Consider the following 16,803-nt stretch of genomic DNA (forward strand, 5'->3'; position numbering starts at 1 on the left):
CCAGCCTGGGATGCTCTCCAGCCTGGGATGCTCTCCAGCCTGGGATGCTCCCCAGCCTGGGATGCTCCCCAGCCTGAGATACTCCCCAGCCTGAGGCATCACATCTAGGCTGGGACTTCCTGCCTGCCTCCCATAGAACACTTGGCAATCCTTTTCAGGAACAAGCCATGCTCCATCCCTGTTGTGCCCAGAACACCAAGGGTTCCCCAGTTCACCCATTTCAGAAACAATGGTCTTCAGAGCAGCTCTGAGTCCCCACATGACACCCTACCTTACTTTCAGCCCTAGTTAGGGCTGTTCAACAGCCCCATGGTTCCCTAAGCCTGGGTACCTGTCAGCTTCCACATAGACAGTATGTCTGGTTTTGGCTTAGGAGCCCCAGGCTGCTGTGGTCTTTGGTGCCTTTTTTTTTTCCTGAAGGAGAAACTTCCTTGGTTTTTATTATACATCAGAGAAAGGATGGATCTCGTGGGAGAGAACCAGGGTTGGGCAGCAATCCTCTGAGAATCCCATTTCAAGAATCCTAGTCCCAACCGGGCAGTGGTGGCACACACCTTTAATCCCAGCACTTGGGAGGCAGAGGCAGGCAGACTTTTGAGTTCGAGGCCAGCCTGGTCAACAGAGTGAGTTCCAGGACAGCCAGGATTACACAGAGAAACCCTGTCTCGTCAAACCAAAAAAAAAAAAAAAAAAAAAAAAGAAAAGAATCCTAGTTCCACTTGAGAAGCAGGAAAAACTGTTTCCCTAGACTCACCTCAGCAAAGGAACAGGCTGGCGTAGGAGGCCCTGGGGCCATAGGTAGTACTGCACTGTGATGACCAGAGCAAGGTAGCAGGCAGCCAGGGTACCTAGGATGCTGACAGACATGGGGTAGAATCAGAGACCCCACAGCAGAGACACACAGCCGATGCCCACATGGCTATCCCGGCTCTGCCCTGGCTAGAGTGGAGCCAGGCCGCTCTGCTCCTGAACCACTGTTCCCTTTCCACACGGGGAGCACTGGGAGGTGGTTGGACAGTGCTGCTCTGGTCCAGAGTTCAGAGGTACGGGATCCAGGAGGCCCAGCATCCTTGGGGAGAACAATTGGGATAGCTTTCCTCTCACCAGCGAGCACCAGTCAGCTGCTGAAGTTTGACAAGCAAGTCAGGACATCCTCAGCCTTGGCCCCAGGGGAGGAGAAGATGAGCCTGGTGTGGCCTGAGGGAGCCTTGTAGGCTGCAGGTGTGGAGGGACTGGGCCCTGAGGCTTCTGCTCCCAGGGTTACAAAAATCCATTGTTATTTTTACACAAGGGAAAGGCAATGCACTTCAGTGAACTTGGACCAAGAATGTCATTAGGCCTTGGCTTTTCAGCACCCTTCCTGGGAGCTTCAAGGTCAAAAATGAACTAAAAACCGTGTTCATCTGACTGTAGAGCCTGCGAGGCTGGGTGTGTGGGAAGCCTGCCCCCGTCACATGACAACGTGTGCTGTTCTGACGGCATTTAACTCAGCTGTAAGGACACACCAAGGAAAATGGATGACACTGGAAGAAAGGGAGACGACCCAGACCCAGACAGGCAAGCTCTACACTGTTCATTCTCTCTCATACGAGAGCCAGAAGAAGCATGAAGAAGCCAACAGGAGAGCACACGGGATATTAAAACGTAGGGGGTGATCCTGAGGTCAAAGGTTAAACATAGAGAGAGAGGGAAGGTACGGGATGACTCTAACCAAAGCTAAGGACCTGTGAAGTACCCTTATAGAAGTATGCTAATTAAAATATCTTTTTTAAAAATTAATTTTAATTAATTTAATTTTTTAATTAAAAAAATTTTTAAAAAGAGTTTAAGCTGGGTGTAGTGGAATCTGTCTTTAAAGCCAGCATTCAGGGGGCCCTCCCCCCAGACTTCTGCCCCATCTCTTGGGGCATTTCTGCTAGCTCAACTTTGTCCATGGCAGCCAGGAGAGCTCCAACCTGGATGCTGCCAACCCTCCTAAACGCCACGCCGAGACCTGCCATGAGGTCTCTTAGGCCACTTGCTGCAGGACATGGGAATAACCTTACACATGGTGGAAACTGTTGAAGAATAAATTAAAATCATTGTTATGAATTATTATTATTATTTTCTGAGACAGGGTTTCTCTGTGTAGCCCTGGCTGTCCTGGAACTTGCTCTGTAGACCAGGCTGGCCTTGAATGCAGAAGTCCACCTGCCTCTGCCTCCTGAGTGCTGAGATTAAAGGTGTATACCACGACTGCCCAGCGCTCAAGTTATTTTTTTTTTTAATTTGGTTTTTCAAGACATGGTTTCTCTGTATAGCCCTGGCTGTTCTGGACTTGCTTTGTAGACCAGGCTGACCTTGAACTCATGGAGATCCACCTCCTTCTGCATCCCAAGTCCCAGGATCAAAGATGTGTTCTACCGGGCACAGTGCTCAAATTATTTTTTAAAGACTGGCTATCAGTATTTCTTGGCTTATTTATATTTTCTGCTATGGGTACACAAACCTGTAAAACTTCCAATTTTCTTCTCAACTGGAAGCAAACCTTTATGTCTCACAGTTTATTCCCCAAAATGCCACCCTGGCACAGAGCTGCCCTGCCCAGAAGCCACGGAGGCCCCCATACCTGGTGTACTTCTGGAGGGCGATTTCCCGAAGTGCTGACAGGGGAAAGATGACCAGCACAGAGATCAGGGGCAGGGTGAAGTTCTGGGCTGCGTACCAGGGCTGTGGGACGTCAGGCAGGAGGGAGTCACACACTGTTAGAGACAGGATTGGGAGCTAGGCTTGGACCCCACAGTAACCATGGGGTACAGACACATGGGCTGGTGGCTAAGTCAGCCTGGAGTAAAGGGATCAGAAATGGGATGGGGGCCGGGCGGTGGTGGTGCATGCCTTTAATCCCAGCACTTGGGAGGCAGAGGCAAGCGGATCTCTGAGTTCGAGGCCAGCCTGGTCTACAGAGTGAGTTCCAGGACAGCCAGGGGCTACACAGAAAAACCTTGTCTCAAAAAAAAAAAAAAAAGAAAAGAAATGGGATGGGGGTCCATCCTATGCCCCCTTGAAGGAAGGAACCCCTATATTTCATGAAGTTACTCAACAAGCATACACTGAGCTTCTTTCTTTGCCTTTGTGGCACTGAGAACTGACCAAGGCTCCCTTTGGTTTGGCTCGGAAACACTCTGGGAAGAAATGAGCCCCTTGGTTCTTTCATGCACAGCTGCTCAGTAACTGCTCACTCCAAAACTAGGTGGCTGAGAACCGTAAATCTCGCCCACACTGTAAATTAGGGGGTAAACCTTGGGGGGAGCTGGGCTGGCCCCTCCTTTCTACCAAGAGTGGTTAGAACTCTTACAGGCACCTGAGCTGATGACAGAGCTGGTCTGGGGGGACCCTGGACAGCAGCAGCCCACTTCCAGTGGCTGCTAGAGACCCTAGAGCCTTTCCCTTAGTCTTCTGCCTCACCTCAGGGGCCCTCTTAATAGCTCAACCTGGCTCACGGCAGCCAGGAGTTCTCCAAGCTGGACGCTGCCAACCCTAAAAGCCACACTGAAACTGGCCACGACAAAGCCGTGACAGAGCACTCCTGACTCAAGGGCAGGGGACAGCCTCTCAGTGAGAGCACCAGGGGACAGCAAGGCTAATGTGAACTAAGAGGGAGGGTGGATGGGGGAAGGGAGCATGAAGTGGCAGACAGCCTGAGGCTGGAGTGACCTGGGAGTCACAGGCAAGGTGACCGCTGGACAGAGGCGCGGCTGGGGAGGGATGCTCACACTGCCCAAGTAAACCCTTTTCTGAGCTCATCAAATACCTCTCAGAGAAATAACTGCCTTGGGAGAACAGCTCCTCCATCTGGTGAGGTGTGGAAGAGCCCTACAGCCAGGTCACCCTGCAGAGAGAAGCCCTTCACCCCTGTGCCACCAAGAGGAGGCAGGTTGTGAAGGGTACATAGAGATCCTAGGTGGAGCCGGGCAGTGGTGGCACATGCCTTTAATCCCAGCACTTGGGAGGCAGAGGCAGGTGGATTTCTGAGTTTGAGGCCAGCCTGGTCTACAGAGTGAGTTCCAGGACAGTCAGGGCTACACAGAGAAACCCTGTCTCAAAAAAAAAAAAAAAAAAGAGATCCTAGGTGGGCTTTAGAATGCCACAGAGGGTGGGGCACAAAACCTTCACTCCCCACCCCCTCCCAAGTTATCTGCGGCCAGGAAACACCGCCCTCAAATCGCTATGACCCTTCCTCCTTCATAAACCTGAACTGACTAGACAGCCCATGAAGTCCTCAGCCTATGGGGTCATTTGTGTACCTAACTCACACAGTAACTGTCCCTACACACTCAGCCTGCTTTTAACATCTTCTTTCCAAGAGCGTGGGATATCAAGAACAGATACATCCCCAGTGATGGACCAGAAAGAGACATTGTGTGCTCCCTCCTGTCAGTCCACCGAGACCTGGGGTGGCTCATCTCTCGGTCAGGACACTGGTCACAGTGCTCTATCCTGGAGACTCTGACTCCTCAACACAGCCCAGATCTGGGGCATAGGATGGGTTCCACATGCCATTGCCAGTGCGTGACCTTTTACTCCCTGAAAGGTCCAGAGAGTCCATCCTCCACATTCTTGGGTATGGGACCCCACAGCCAGGGGCCTCTTCATGCAAGGGCGAAAGAGAAAGAAACAGCAACATAATAGACTGTCATCTAACCCGAGCAACAGCTATATTCCAATTAAGCCTAAAGATTCCAATTAAAAGCCTGAGGTTGTCAAGATGATAAAAAAAAAAAAAAAAAAAAAAAAAAAAAACCCACAAGACTCAGCCATATGCTGTTTACAAGGAGTGTGTTTACAACCCCGAGCTGTAGCCGGCTTCAGAGAAGAATAGGAGGGTTGCCCGTGGACGCTGATCTTGAAGCCAGTGAGTCTATTAATAGAGAAGAAGGCTTCATGCCAGAGATAAAGCAGAATATTTCATATTAATAAAAGATGTGTCGTCTAACCACGGGGCTTCAAAAGCCTTGGAGCCGAGTCTGGAACTACAGGGTGGGGGCAAGGTCGGAAGTCACAGCTGGAGGCTCGTCACCGGGTGCTGAGATAAAGGTAGACTAACCAAGGCATTTAAAATCTCAGGGGAAAAAACAAAACAAAAAAACAGCCTGGGGATGTGGCTCAGAGAACCGAGCGGGAGTCCTGGATTCCATCCCCAGAACTGCATAAACCAGGCATGGTGGCACACGCCTGTAATCACAGTGCTCAGGACAAAGGCACGGGGCTGGGGAGATGACTGGGGAAGGGACACACACTGCCTTTGTGTGGTCCAGTTTGCTTTCCAACATCTACATCTGGTGGTTCATGTCCAGCTGTAACTCCAGCTCTGGGAGGTCCGACACCTCTGGCCTCTGTGAACACTACGCTCACACACATACATGCCCCCCTCCCCTGCCACACATACACACATGTTTAAAAATTTTTTTTTTAAAAAAGAAATGGAATGAGAGCGTGGGATTAGGAGCTAAGGATTCTCAACTATGTAGTGAGCTCAGTTCTAGTCCAGCCTGGGCTATATGAGACCCTGTTTCTTTTTTTCTTTTCTTTCTTTTTTTTTTTTTTTTTTTTTTTTTTTTTTTTTTTTTTTTTTTGGTCTTTCGAGACAGGGTTCCTCTGTGTAGCCCTGGCTGTCCTGGAGCTCACTCTGTAGACCAGGCTGGCCTCGAACTCAGAAATCCGCCTGCCTCTGCCTCCCAAGTGCTGGGATTAAAGGCGTGTGCCACCACCGCCCGGCGAGACCCTGTTTCAAAACGGAACATGGAACATTCACCAAGCATGACGAGAGCTGAGTCACAAGTTAAGTCTCAAGATTCTCTAAATCTCTTAATTGTGTCTTGCGAGTGATATAATGAAACAGGAACCGGAGGACCTGAATAACAAATAAAGGAAACGAACCAAGATGGCGCAGGTATCCTGTGAGTCAGGGTGGAAGGCACAGCAAGTTCCTAAGCCCGGCGTGCTGCACTTGGCTTAATTTTCCCTTCTGTGAAATGGGCTGTCTCCGTGAGCCATTCCATCTGTAACCATCGGCTCTCTCACACCCTCATGACTGTTCCCTCGCTAACCATGTTGGGTTCCTCAGGCGAGGCCATCCCTCTACTGCCCCCCTGTGGTCAGTCCTTCAACTACCCACTGGTCCTGCTCATCAACTGCCCCCCACCCCAGAGTCATTTTAGGTCCTGCACCCCGGATTATGCCAATGCCAGGAAAGGGACTCACACTTCTCCAGCTGGTCCCCGATCACTCTGAGGAAAGCCACAGAGATCATGAGCAGGTTGGTCAGGAAGCAGGCCTCACACAGCTTCCCCATGGCGGGACCACATAGCTCACGGACCACACCCTGGTAGGTGGTCTGGCCACTGACAGATGCTGCGTAGCCCAGGATGACCAGGCCACTGATCAGGAAGACCAAAGATACCTGCAGAGGGGACCATGGGACTGCACATCAGGGGGGGTGACTCAGGCCAGTGGCCCAAGAGTACCCTCCATGAAGTCTCTGCAAGAGCTCTCTCTACCCAAGAGCTTCAGGGGAGGTGGGCGCTGCCAGCTGTACTGAGTCTGGGAACCTGACAGCTCTGTCCCACAGGACAGAAGAAACTTCACAAAGCCAGCAGGTTGAAATGCTCTCCCGTTCCCTTGAGAGGCAAGGCGAGGAATGTGGGGGCGGAACAAGGACATCTGGCTCAGAACCTCAGGCCGGCCTGTGTGCCGTGAAACCCTGCTGTCTGGCCTATGCAATGATGACGGTTCCTCCTACCCACCCACCCACCACTCATGGGTGCTGGGGTCTGGCGCAGGCTCAGGGTGAGTTGTCTGTGAGAAGGGCGGGGTTGGTGGTTTGTGGGGGTGGGGCTCTTTATTTATGGCTTTCCAGGGCTCTCTCCGTCATTTATAATGAACAATATTCACACATACATTGAGTTAGACTACTGCCCCGAACCCACAATTCACCCCAGGTCCCACAAACAGGCCCCTGTGCTCTCTCCTGTCTGCTTTGCCCAGACGCACTCAGAAGCCAGGGTATATGAGTGGCCTGCTGGGATTGCTAATTCTCCAGGATGCTTTGGGGGACCCACTGTTGAGTTCTCAGTGTCCTGTACACCCCTCCCTCATGGGCTAAACTTAAAAGGGCCTCTGCTGCCCTTGGACACCTGTCCCAAGACAAGCCCCTCAGCACACAGCCCCACACCACCCCTGGACAGTCCCACATCTAGTACTGTCCTGGTCCTGTATCAGGAGGTACAACCGTGCGTGCCTACAGCTTGTGGCTATTTTTCCTGGTAATCCTTCAGGCCGTGATGGATCTCATCCTAACTCTAAAAGCCCCTGGAGATTGGTAGATAGTTCTTGCTTTTAACCCACTTAGTGTGGGACATGTCCCCCAGGTACTGAGGCTCGGGAACAAGATCCCACGCTAGCACACACAAGACAGCCAGCTCTGCAGAAGCAATGATAAAGATCCCACCCGGAAGAACCATCTTCTATCTGCCCCCAGACACCTCGGTGACTCACCAGGGCCACCAGGAAGGTGGGCACCATGCCTCCTGCCTTGTAGAAGGCCCAGGGGAAGTTGAGTAGTCCGGCACCCAGTGCAGACTTCAGGAGGATGAACACGGCACCCAGTGAGGACAGAGAGGGATGGGTGGTAGCAGGCTTCTCCAGAAGGCCTCTGCTCCCTTTGGGCTGCCCTTCCATGGCTGAGGCAGCAGAAAGGGAGGGCTAGCATTGAACCTTCCTTTTCTGATCCTTTAAACTCAAGTTCTCAAGGTTAGCATGAGACAGGGCAACAATGGTACGCCTCACTCCCCCAACCCCCATCCTCTTCCGTTTCCTCTCCTCTTCCAAAGTGGGCCACATTCATCCACACCTGGCCCCCTAACTTACCTTACGCTTCTTCTCTCTCCCGTCCTCCCTCTAACCCCGAGGCAACCATGATCTTATTTCTCCTTGCCCTTTCCATCTGAAGCCCCGGCTTCCTCTCCTGGTGGAACATTTCTCCCCAGCTCCCACCCACAACTGTGCTTCCAAACTCAGCTCCCGAAGTGCCCGGAGCCCTAGTCCTTACCAAACCCAGTAAGGTGCCCTGCAGGCCTGGGCCAGCAGATTCAAACTCAGGCTTCCTCTTAGTGTTTTGGCTGCACTGCTGCAGCCATGGGAGGCGGGTGGAAGGAGAGTCTACCTCCACAGGTCTGGGCTCTTGAGGCGTTCATTAGGGGGCCCTAAGGGCATGTGTTGGGTTAGGAATCCAAGCCTGAGGGGCAGAGAAGACAGACTAAGGCCACCTGTTCAAAGAGCTTGCAATTTTGGAGGTTTCTAACCTGATTGGGATGTCCTGTGATCGGCCAAAGCCCCTCCTTGGGGTGTGGCTTCGTCAGCTGCTTGTTGGGCAGAGCCCAGCTGGGATCCATCTATGCCCTCAGAAGCTGACCCCACCCACTGCAGGCCTGGGGTCAGTTTCTTCAGAGCCCCTACCTTTGGCAGCCCCTCTAAGCCTCCCTGGTCTTGGGGAGGGTCATGGAAGAAGGCTGTCTATCACCATTACTGGCTGTCACTGGTTGGCAGTATGTCTCACTGAAGCCCATCTGTGGAAGGGTCACTAAGCATCCCTGGTAGGTCCTCTTTTATGAGGCCAGCGGCAGGTGCTCATCAAACTAACCCCGTGCCTCAGATGTGCCTGGGAGCTTGTTGAAAGGTAGGGGAAGCCTGTTGGGGAAGCCCAAGGTTCTTGCTAATAAGCTCCAGGCAGGAGCCACGCTGAGTAGAAGGCGAACTTGGATGCTTTCTGAAGCAGTGTGTGGCTGCTAAGCTGGCAAAAGACAAACTCCAACGTCAAGACCAACCTGGCTTTTTCATTGGCTTGTTGCTGGAAGCCTGACCCCCAACTCGCTTCTTGGGAATCCCCCAGAGGACTCCTGCAGACAAGCAACCAGTCCATCCCTGGAACTTCTGCCTCAGTGGGCCTGGGATGGGGTCTGAGAATCTGCCTGTTTCCTGCTGCTGGCCCAGAGACCCTGCTGAGAAGTGCTTTCTATCAAACATGCCCAGAGCCCCCACCCCATCCAATCAGCCTGTCAGGGACACCCCCAAAGTGCCGTTTCCCCCTGTGTGTCTAGCGTCTCTGCCCTGACTTGGTGACCTCCTTGAAGCTCCACACAGCTGGTGCTCACTCAATGCCTGACAGCACCTCAGCATGAACGTCTGGGAAGGCTGTGATTCCGCTGGCCCCCTGCCCTGTGCTGACAAGAGTCAGCGCACAGGAAGTACTGGAAGGATGGAGGGAGGAGGGAGGAAGGGTTGAGGGAGGAGGGAGGAAGAGTAGAGGGAGGAGGGAGGGAAGAGAGAGGAGGAATGAAGGAAGAAAGGAAGGAGGGAGGGAGGGAAGGAAGGAAGAGACTCCAGAAAGAACAGTAAATCACTTTCACAGGTCTTCCCCTTATGAAAGCTCCTGGGGCAGCTGTAACGAAATCCCACAAGCTTGGTGACTTGAAACATCAGGGATTTCTCTCACTCTAGAGACCCAGGTCTGAGGTTTAGTCAGCCTGTGATGGGGCCATCCTCCCTCTGAAGGATCTGGGGAATGTTTCCTCTGGCCTTCTCATGGGGCTACTCGTTCGCCATGGCTATGGCCCGGGTTTTTATGCACTGGTCTGGGGTGTGGTGTTCACTGGCCCTGCTGAACTGAATAAGGTCGTTCAAATCCACATCCTCCTCACTAGAGGGAGGCTCTGGGCCAGGTGGAGATGCTACAGGAGTGAGAAGCAGGGCAGGGCAGGAGCCCAGGTTGGGAGGGAGAGGGATGGGACACACACAGTAGCATAGAGGTGACCCAGTGCACACCCTCCAGGAGCCAGGAGGCTCAATGCCCCACCTCTACCCGCACTAATGGGCTCCTAAGGAAACAGATAAAAAGCGCTCGGCCAGTTAGTGGCTAAAGCTTTGTACTCCTTAATCAGGCTCAGGGTCTCAGGGCACTCCTCGGTCCCTGCCCAGGGTCCCTCATTAGCTGCCTATTAGTGTGCATGACTTAGAAATTGGCCACCGGGCTGTAAAATTCCATGATCTCTTAATTCTTTGGGGCTTTGATATCCACCCCCTGCCGCCCTCCCAGAGCGGTGTGACCTTTCCCAAGCTGTGGAAGGGGCACCCTGCAGGGCTCCATCTGTAGCTAGGGGTGGGTGGGAGGCCACCCTCTGCTCAGCCCATTGCAGTCGGGCCCATGGCACCGGAGCAGAAGACAGGCAAGGATGCGTGCACAGGCACCCTGGGGATCCTGCAGGTGGTGGATTGCGTGGTGCTGGTCTGGAGCCCCCATGCCTTTGAGCCGTCTCCATTCTGCTGGCTGTGCATCCGTCCACCTGTCCCATCAGGGGCTTCCCGAGGGCCATTCTGTTCCTCCCCACGGAGTGTATGATGGGGACTCTCACCAATGCTTAGAAACTTCTCGATCATGTAAGGCAGCTTGTGGGTGTGGCCACCTCATTGGCACTGGGTCTCTGTCTTGACCACCTGTGAAAACTGTCTTCTGTCTGTAGTCATACATGACTAGCAAGAAAGAGGCAGCATTGTTAGCAGTTAGTGCTGAAGCAGGGTGCAGGTCACATGACATTGCCTAAGTTCCCCCTCCCCGCAACACACAGGTTCTTTTAAACCTCAGCCCTACAGGGAGCCTCTAGAAGCTGCCAGTGCCAGTCCATCAGCACCCCAGGCTACACTGGTTTGATACAGGGCTCCTAACAGCTGTCTAAGAAGTGTGTTGAAAAGGAGGCAGGCCACCATACTGAGTAGGTGGGGCTTCCTGGGGCTCCACAGCCCCTGCAGAGGCAGTCCAATGAATGCTGGTGCCACAGAGCTAGGGCTCAGAATCCACAGCAGGTCCCTTAGGCTTTTAGTGGCAGCTCACAGGGATCTGTGGTTTCCCTTTGGTAAACACGTGACACCTTAGGGATGTAAAAACCAGTGTGGCTGGCTGACGAGGGGACAAAATGGCCTCCTCCTAACTTGCAGTCTTTGTGATGGGACTGCACAGGGCAGGAGGGGTCTGCAGATAAGACCCCTGAAGTGGAGAGGTGAGCCTGAAGTGGTCATGTAAGCACAGCAGAAGCCCCTCATGGAGGTTAGGCCTGCTGAAATCCACTTAGACACGGCCATACGACCCTTGTCTGAGATGCTAATCCATCAGCTTCTTCCTGCGGGGGCAGAGGGTGACTGGGGCAACTTTGGGGTTCAACGCTCGAGGGGGTGTCTCAGAGTCACCCATGTTCCCGTAACAAACTCCATTGAGCTCACTGGTTCAACAAGCCCTTGGTGTCCTACCTAGGGTACACGGGTGGTTTTGTGTCTCTTCACCAACAGTCACTTATAACAGGTGTCCTTGGAAGAGTGCAGGAGGTCAGAGGTCATTGAGGACAGAAGGGCCTGGAGAGGTGAGTCTGGAAGATGACAGGCCATGAGCCAAAGATGTGCAGCTGCCACTGGAGGTGCGACGGGCAGGAGACGGTCCTCCAGGAGCCTCCTCGGCATCCCTCGGCCAACCTCCAGAGCTAACGTTAGGGAACAGTTGTTTGCAGGTCCCCTTCCCAGGTCATTTGCCCTGATCCTCGAGAAACTAAGAGGCCTCAAGCTCTGGGCAAGGGCTGGGTCTGTGGTTACAATCCTCCTGGGTCCTTTTGGCCCCTCTCCTGATCATGAGGCTGCTTCTGCAGGTACCTAGGAGTCCTGTCTAAAGATGGAGGAGAAGTCGGAGGAACTTAAGGAGGTTTAAGGACATCTTCTTAGATTCACTCTCAAGTTTACCATCCTCTTGCCAAAAGTGTGACCAGGAAGAAACCTGAAGGCTAGGTAACCAAGAGGCCTGAGGCAGGGCACATCTGGGGCAGGTAGAGAGCTAGAGCCTCTGCCAAGCCCATAGCCTCTGCACCCACCACGGCCTACTCAGATCTGTAGAGCCAATGATCCTTCTCAGTGTCCCGGGAGCCGGACCAATCACAAAGATCCCCTGGGGAGGTCTGTGTGAGCCTGTGAAAGGAAAGTGGGGGGGGGTGCATAATCACCATGTTAGCCATGCTGAGTGCACCTCGGGGTTTAGGTAGACTCCCAGTACTGTGGCACTAATTCCTGAGCATTTTCAACGCCAGCCCCCTTCCTCTCCCCAGCACCCTTCTCCTCCAGCCCTGGCAACAGCTAATCTGCTTTGTCTCCATGGCTCTGTCTGCTCTGGACATTTCACACCGATGCCGTCGCAGGAGATGCAGCTTTTCCTACCACACTGCACGCGGGCGGTTAAGGTTTATCATGCTGTTAGCATCCTTCCAGACTGAGTTTGCCATCTCCTCCACCATCAGCCCATTGTGGCCTCTGCAACTCGGCTCTAATAGCAGTATGCATGTCTCCTGCGGCTTTGGTCCAGCCACTTCCAGGAACATCTAGGAAAGGGGCTGCAAGGTTTTACTATCTCCACTAATTCAGATCCTTCCGGATGGATGAAGACAATAGGGGCAAGACATATAGAACTTGTGTTTCTAGGCTATTCCTCTGTGCTCTCTAGGTACCAGTGAATGAAACCAACATCCTATTAGGATATATTACAGGTAGTATCTGGGGTAAAACTGACAGCCCCAGCCCCGCGCAATGTGTGGCACAGCAGATCAAGGGTTTCCAGCCTGCCTCACCTCAGTGGGCTTCCTTGCTCTGGCTAAATCAGTCCAACCCGAGGATAGCCCAGTACTACTGCAAGATGTTAAGCAGTCTTAGCTTGTTGCCCACTTCAGCTCAGGGGTGCTCGGTGGTGAAGGCTTGGCAGGTCCAGTCTAAGCTGCTATGGAGCTGGTCCACCCCCAAGGCCTATCTTCAGCTTCCAGAGGTACAAGAGTCATCGCTTTCTGTATGCGTTCCAGCATAGACAGACCTGAGCGTGTAAAGCCTGGGATACGGGTGTCTGATACAAAGATCAAGAGAGATCAAGCGTGAGCTGAGATCACACACCACTTGGGAGCTGGCAGGGCTGGGGTTGAGGTGGTAAGGTGTCTAGAGGAAGCAAAAGAAGTTTTGTGTTGAGATGGTGAAGTGATCTTGTGGCAAGTGTGCAGGGACCAGCTGTGCACAGGCTGGAGCTCTCTGTAGTCAGCAGCATGCTGTCATCAGAGCTGAGCTAGTCCCGTGTCCACAGCAGCTCACCTTCTCATGTCCACGTGAAGGAGGTGTCGCTGGCTGTTTCACACATTAACCAAAGCCCAGAGACGTCACCTGCAGTCATGACAAGTGCCAGAGGCAGAGATGAGATCTGAGCTGGGGAATTTCACAGATTCCATACTTCAGGCTCAAGTCACTAACAACTTATGCTGCCTAAGATGAGGCTGAAGTGGCCAGAACTCCCTCATCCCCAAGGCCCCGGCCCTTCTCATTCCTGCTTTCTGGGCCCTGTGCAATAATCCTAGTGGTCCTCTCATCTGACAGTGAGTGAGCCCATGTGCCTCAGAGTGACACAAAGCCTCTACAATTACTCCTTTGAAGGCAAGTAGGAGCTATATGCAAACACGGGGTCCACTGTATGCTGATATAGCCAAGGCAGCTTGTGACATCCTGAAGTACCTGGAACAGGGACCCAGCACTTCATGGGCCTTAGGAATACCTCTCAGACCAACAGCAGCCATGAGAGCAGCTATTGCTACGAGTGACCCACAGACCTGCCAAGGGCAAGACACCCAGGGAATCCTCCCCTTTTCTTCCTGGACATCCTCCTGCCCACGAGCCACAGCAGCCCCTGGCCTCCAGGCAGCTGTTCTCAGGCATGGTGTCCAGGGCTAGTGCTCGGCAGTTGGCATGTGTGGTACCCTGCTTAGACGGGGATTCCATGCTGAAGATGCTGGAACTCGGCATGCTTAAAGAAGCAAGTGAAGGAGGAAGCCCAAACCTGACCAAATATTACTGATGTTCATACTTTAAAGGCCACTCAGAAGGAGGGAGCGCACTTCAAGTCTGGTAAGGACACATAAAGGAAGCTCACAAGTCCGTAACAAAGATTCAAATGACCTCGTCAAAAACCAAGCCCACAGTGGAACCAGCATTGCCCCAAGGAAGACGCATAAAGGGCCATTTCGCCTCAGTATTGAGGACTACACAGTGAAACCACAGGGGTGTCACTGTAGCACAGCATCAGAACAGCAGAGACATGCGCAGGCCAGGACACGGAGAAGCCAGAATTCACACCGCTGGCAGAGGTGTGAACTGCACTGCTTTGGAAAGTTTGACAGCTCCTTCAAACACATGAGGTCATCCCTCCTAGGGAGACTCTCAAGAGAAACACACACATGCTTGCTCCCCAGCCCGTGAATGACGACACTATCCATAGTAGTTGGCAAGTGGTCTAGCCATAGCAGAATATTATTCAGCCAGGAAAAGGAATGGTCTCTAATACCTACTACGCCATGAAAGATGCTTGAGGACATGATGCAAACCAAAAGAAACCGGCTGTGATGTCCTAACAGAAAATACAACAGGCAAATTACAGAAAGCAAACTAGCTGCAGGGTGAGGGGTGAGATACGGGTGCCCACTAACAGGCCTGAGGTTTCCTTGAGAGTAATAAGAATATTCTGTCCGGGCGGTGGTGGCACATGCCTTTAATCCCAGCACTTGGGAGGCAGAGGCAGGCAGATCTCTGAGTTCGAGAGTTCAAGGCTAGCCTGGTCTACAGAGTGAGTTCCAGGACAGCCAGGGCTACACAGAGAAACCCTGTCTCGAAAACAAACAAAAACAAACAAACAAACAAAAAGAATGTTCTGGAGCTAAGAGTCGAGTGGCACTGGCCATGCTACCTAGTGAGAAGAGCAGGGCTCACGAAAACATCTCCTGACATGAACATTTCTACAGTGGATGAATGGAGACCCTGCACTGTCAGAGAGAATGGGAAGGTGCAGGGGTCTGGAGCACGACACATTCCAGCTTTGTAAGGTTATGCATATTTATTGAAAATTTCCTTCACCAACAACGGTGAAATCAAGACCCCAAATTACAAAACATGATGGCAGTTGATAGTTATAAAAAAATAAAGCGAAAGCCTGCATCTCCCACATTTGTGCAAGTTCCCTTCAGTTCAGTGTGTCCTCTCATCAAAACGGAGGCCACGGAATCCGATTCTTCATGATGTCGTTGCAGAAAACTGCACTTGACTGACAAAAACAACAGCTCTTCTTCCAACCAGCACAAGTCTTTAAAGTGACTGTCCCACAATAAATAGAGAAAATAGCCTGTAACAAGCATGTCCTCGCTTGGTCAGGGATGTAGCGTTATGTAGAAAGTATGTCCCGACAGCCCTTCCAGGCTCTGTGTCTTTGGTGCACTGTCACTGGGCCTGATGCCACTGGAGGCTGAGCTATTGGGCACCTTCTGCCAGGGCCAAGCACAGAGAGAGGCGCTGCAGGAAGTGCCTCACAGATGCCCGGGCAGAACACTCTAAGCCAGCCACAAGCCGGAGACAGGGTTCCTTGGAAACAGGCACTTCCCAGGATGCTCTCTGATGCTGTGTGGTCACCAGAGTGGTTCAAGGCTTGTTAGCTTCTGTGGCTGGCCACTGTGACGGTCACACTGATGGGGTCCTTGTGGGGTGGGCCTGCTGTGCAAGTTGTGGACGTTTCGCCCTGGGTCTCCTCCGCTTCGGCCGGCTCTTGGCCTTGCTGATCTGTACCACGAAGAAGGCCAGGGCTACCATGGCTCCGAGGAAGGCAAAGACAGGGATGGTCTGGCCCACCTCCTGGTTGTAGCGGCCAGGCATGATCCCTGAAAGAGGACAGTGACTGGTCAGTGGTGTCACAAAACTACAGCTATAGCCCTTCTGAGAATAGCTGGGCTAGCAAGACAGACATTACTTCTGAGCCAGAGTTAAGCAGCATGGGCTGCTAACCAGAGTATGGGGAGAGGCATTTCCGACTGTTTCTAATCCTGGCCTCTGTGGAGCAGACAGACCTTGATCAGCCAGCCTGCATCAAGAGGACCCAGAGAAGCTTCTTCTCCCCAGAGATCAATGGACACTAGTCTCAATCCAGAGAGGAAGAGGACAGTGCTAGAGTCTTACTAGCTGAGGAAGAGTGAGGCAGAGGTACCAGAGGCCTGCTGGCCATGTTCTCAGGGGCAATGCCTCCTGGAGGTGCCCTCAGATGAGCCTCAGGTTAAGTGAATGACACTGTAAGCAGGCAGTGCCAAGGGCTCCCGAGTTCACTATCACTGGCTACTCTACAGCTTCTACCTCAGGCTTTCAGATAGATCTTGGTTTCATCCAATGAAGTGCCCATCGTTGGCCTCCAAGGGCTGGGGTACCCTTTCCTAGACAATTCCTGAAACCCAGAGAACAGCTATGATTCCTTGGGAGCTATGATTCTCTGAGGAGGCTGCAGGAGTTTCCAGAATAAAAGGCCCACATACACTCAGCTGGAGGGACCTGGGACCAACTCTCCCAGCTAACATACAGAGACCTGGAGTACTAAGTACGCTCAGGACAAAGAGCTCATCCAAGCAGATGACAGGAGGGATCACCTCAGGAGCCTGGCACAGCTCAGTCAGGAGTCGTTCCAGCTGTTAAGACAGGCTACATAGTATCAGAGGCCTCAGAGGCCAGAATAACAGATGAACCTCACAGAGGAAAGCTGTTTCCTGGGGTCCATAATACATATCTGCTTGCAGAACTTTAGTGAAGAGCATCCAAGGTACTCTGGAAAATCCTGAGTGCACCATGTAGCCAACACACTGAGATCCGGTGTGTAGAACATGTGTGCACCATGTAGCCAGC

The 16,803-nt window shown here is 52.6% G+C and overlaps 2 protein-coding genes across 3 annotated transcripts in view; both read right to left on the reverse strand.

The window, feature by feature from the left end:
- Nucleotides 1–7,719, reverse strand: part of Slc38a8 (solute carrier family 38 member 8) — a 19,975-nt gene extending 12,256 nt beyond the window's left edge. The window contains exons 1-4 of the mRNA XM_028753835.1: nt 7,537–7,719; nt 6,244–6,442; nt 2,609–2,741; nt 755–856 (exon numbers count right to left, since the gene is read on the reverse strand). Coding sequence (XP_028609668.1) covers nt 755–856; nt 2,609–2,741; nt 6,244–6,442; nt 7,537–7,719 — 617 coding nt within the window. The remainder of the gene's footprint in view (nt 1–754; nt 857–2,608; nt 2,742–6,243; nt 6,443–7,536) is intronic.
- A 7,245-nt stretch (nt 7,720–14,964) lies between these two features.
- Nucleotides 14,965–16,803, reverse strand: part of Mbtps1 (membrane bound transcription factor peptidase, site 1) — a 50,548-nt gene continuing 48,709 nt past the window's right edge. Inside the window, exon 24 of one of the 2 annotated variants that reach the window (XM_028752407.1) lies at nt 14,965–15,797. In XM_028752407.1, coding sequence (XP_028608240.1) covers nt 15,601–15,797 — 197 coding nt within the window. In that variant the 3' untranslated portion in view covers nt 14,965–15,600. The remainder of the gene's footprint in view (nt 15,798–16,803) is intronic. The other variant, XM_028752408.1, reaches the window with a different exon arrangement.

Source organism: Grammomys surdaster, unplaced genomic scaffold (genome assembly GCF_004785775.1).
Source record: "Grammomys surdaster isolate TR1022 unplaced genomic scaffold, NIH_TR_1.0 128, whole genome shotgun sequence".
NCBI classification, from domain to species: domain Eukaryota; kingdom Metazoa; phylum Chordata; class Mammalia; order Rodentia; family Muridae; genus Grammomys; species Grammomys surdaster.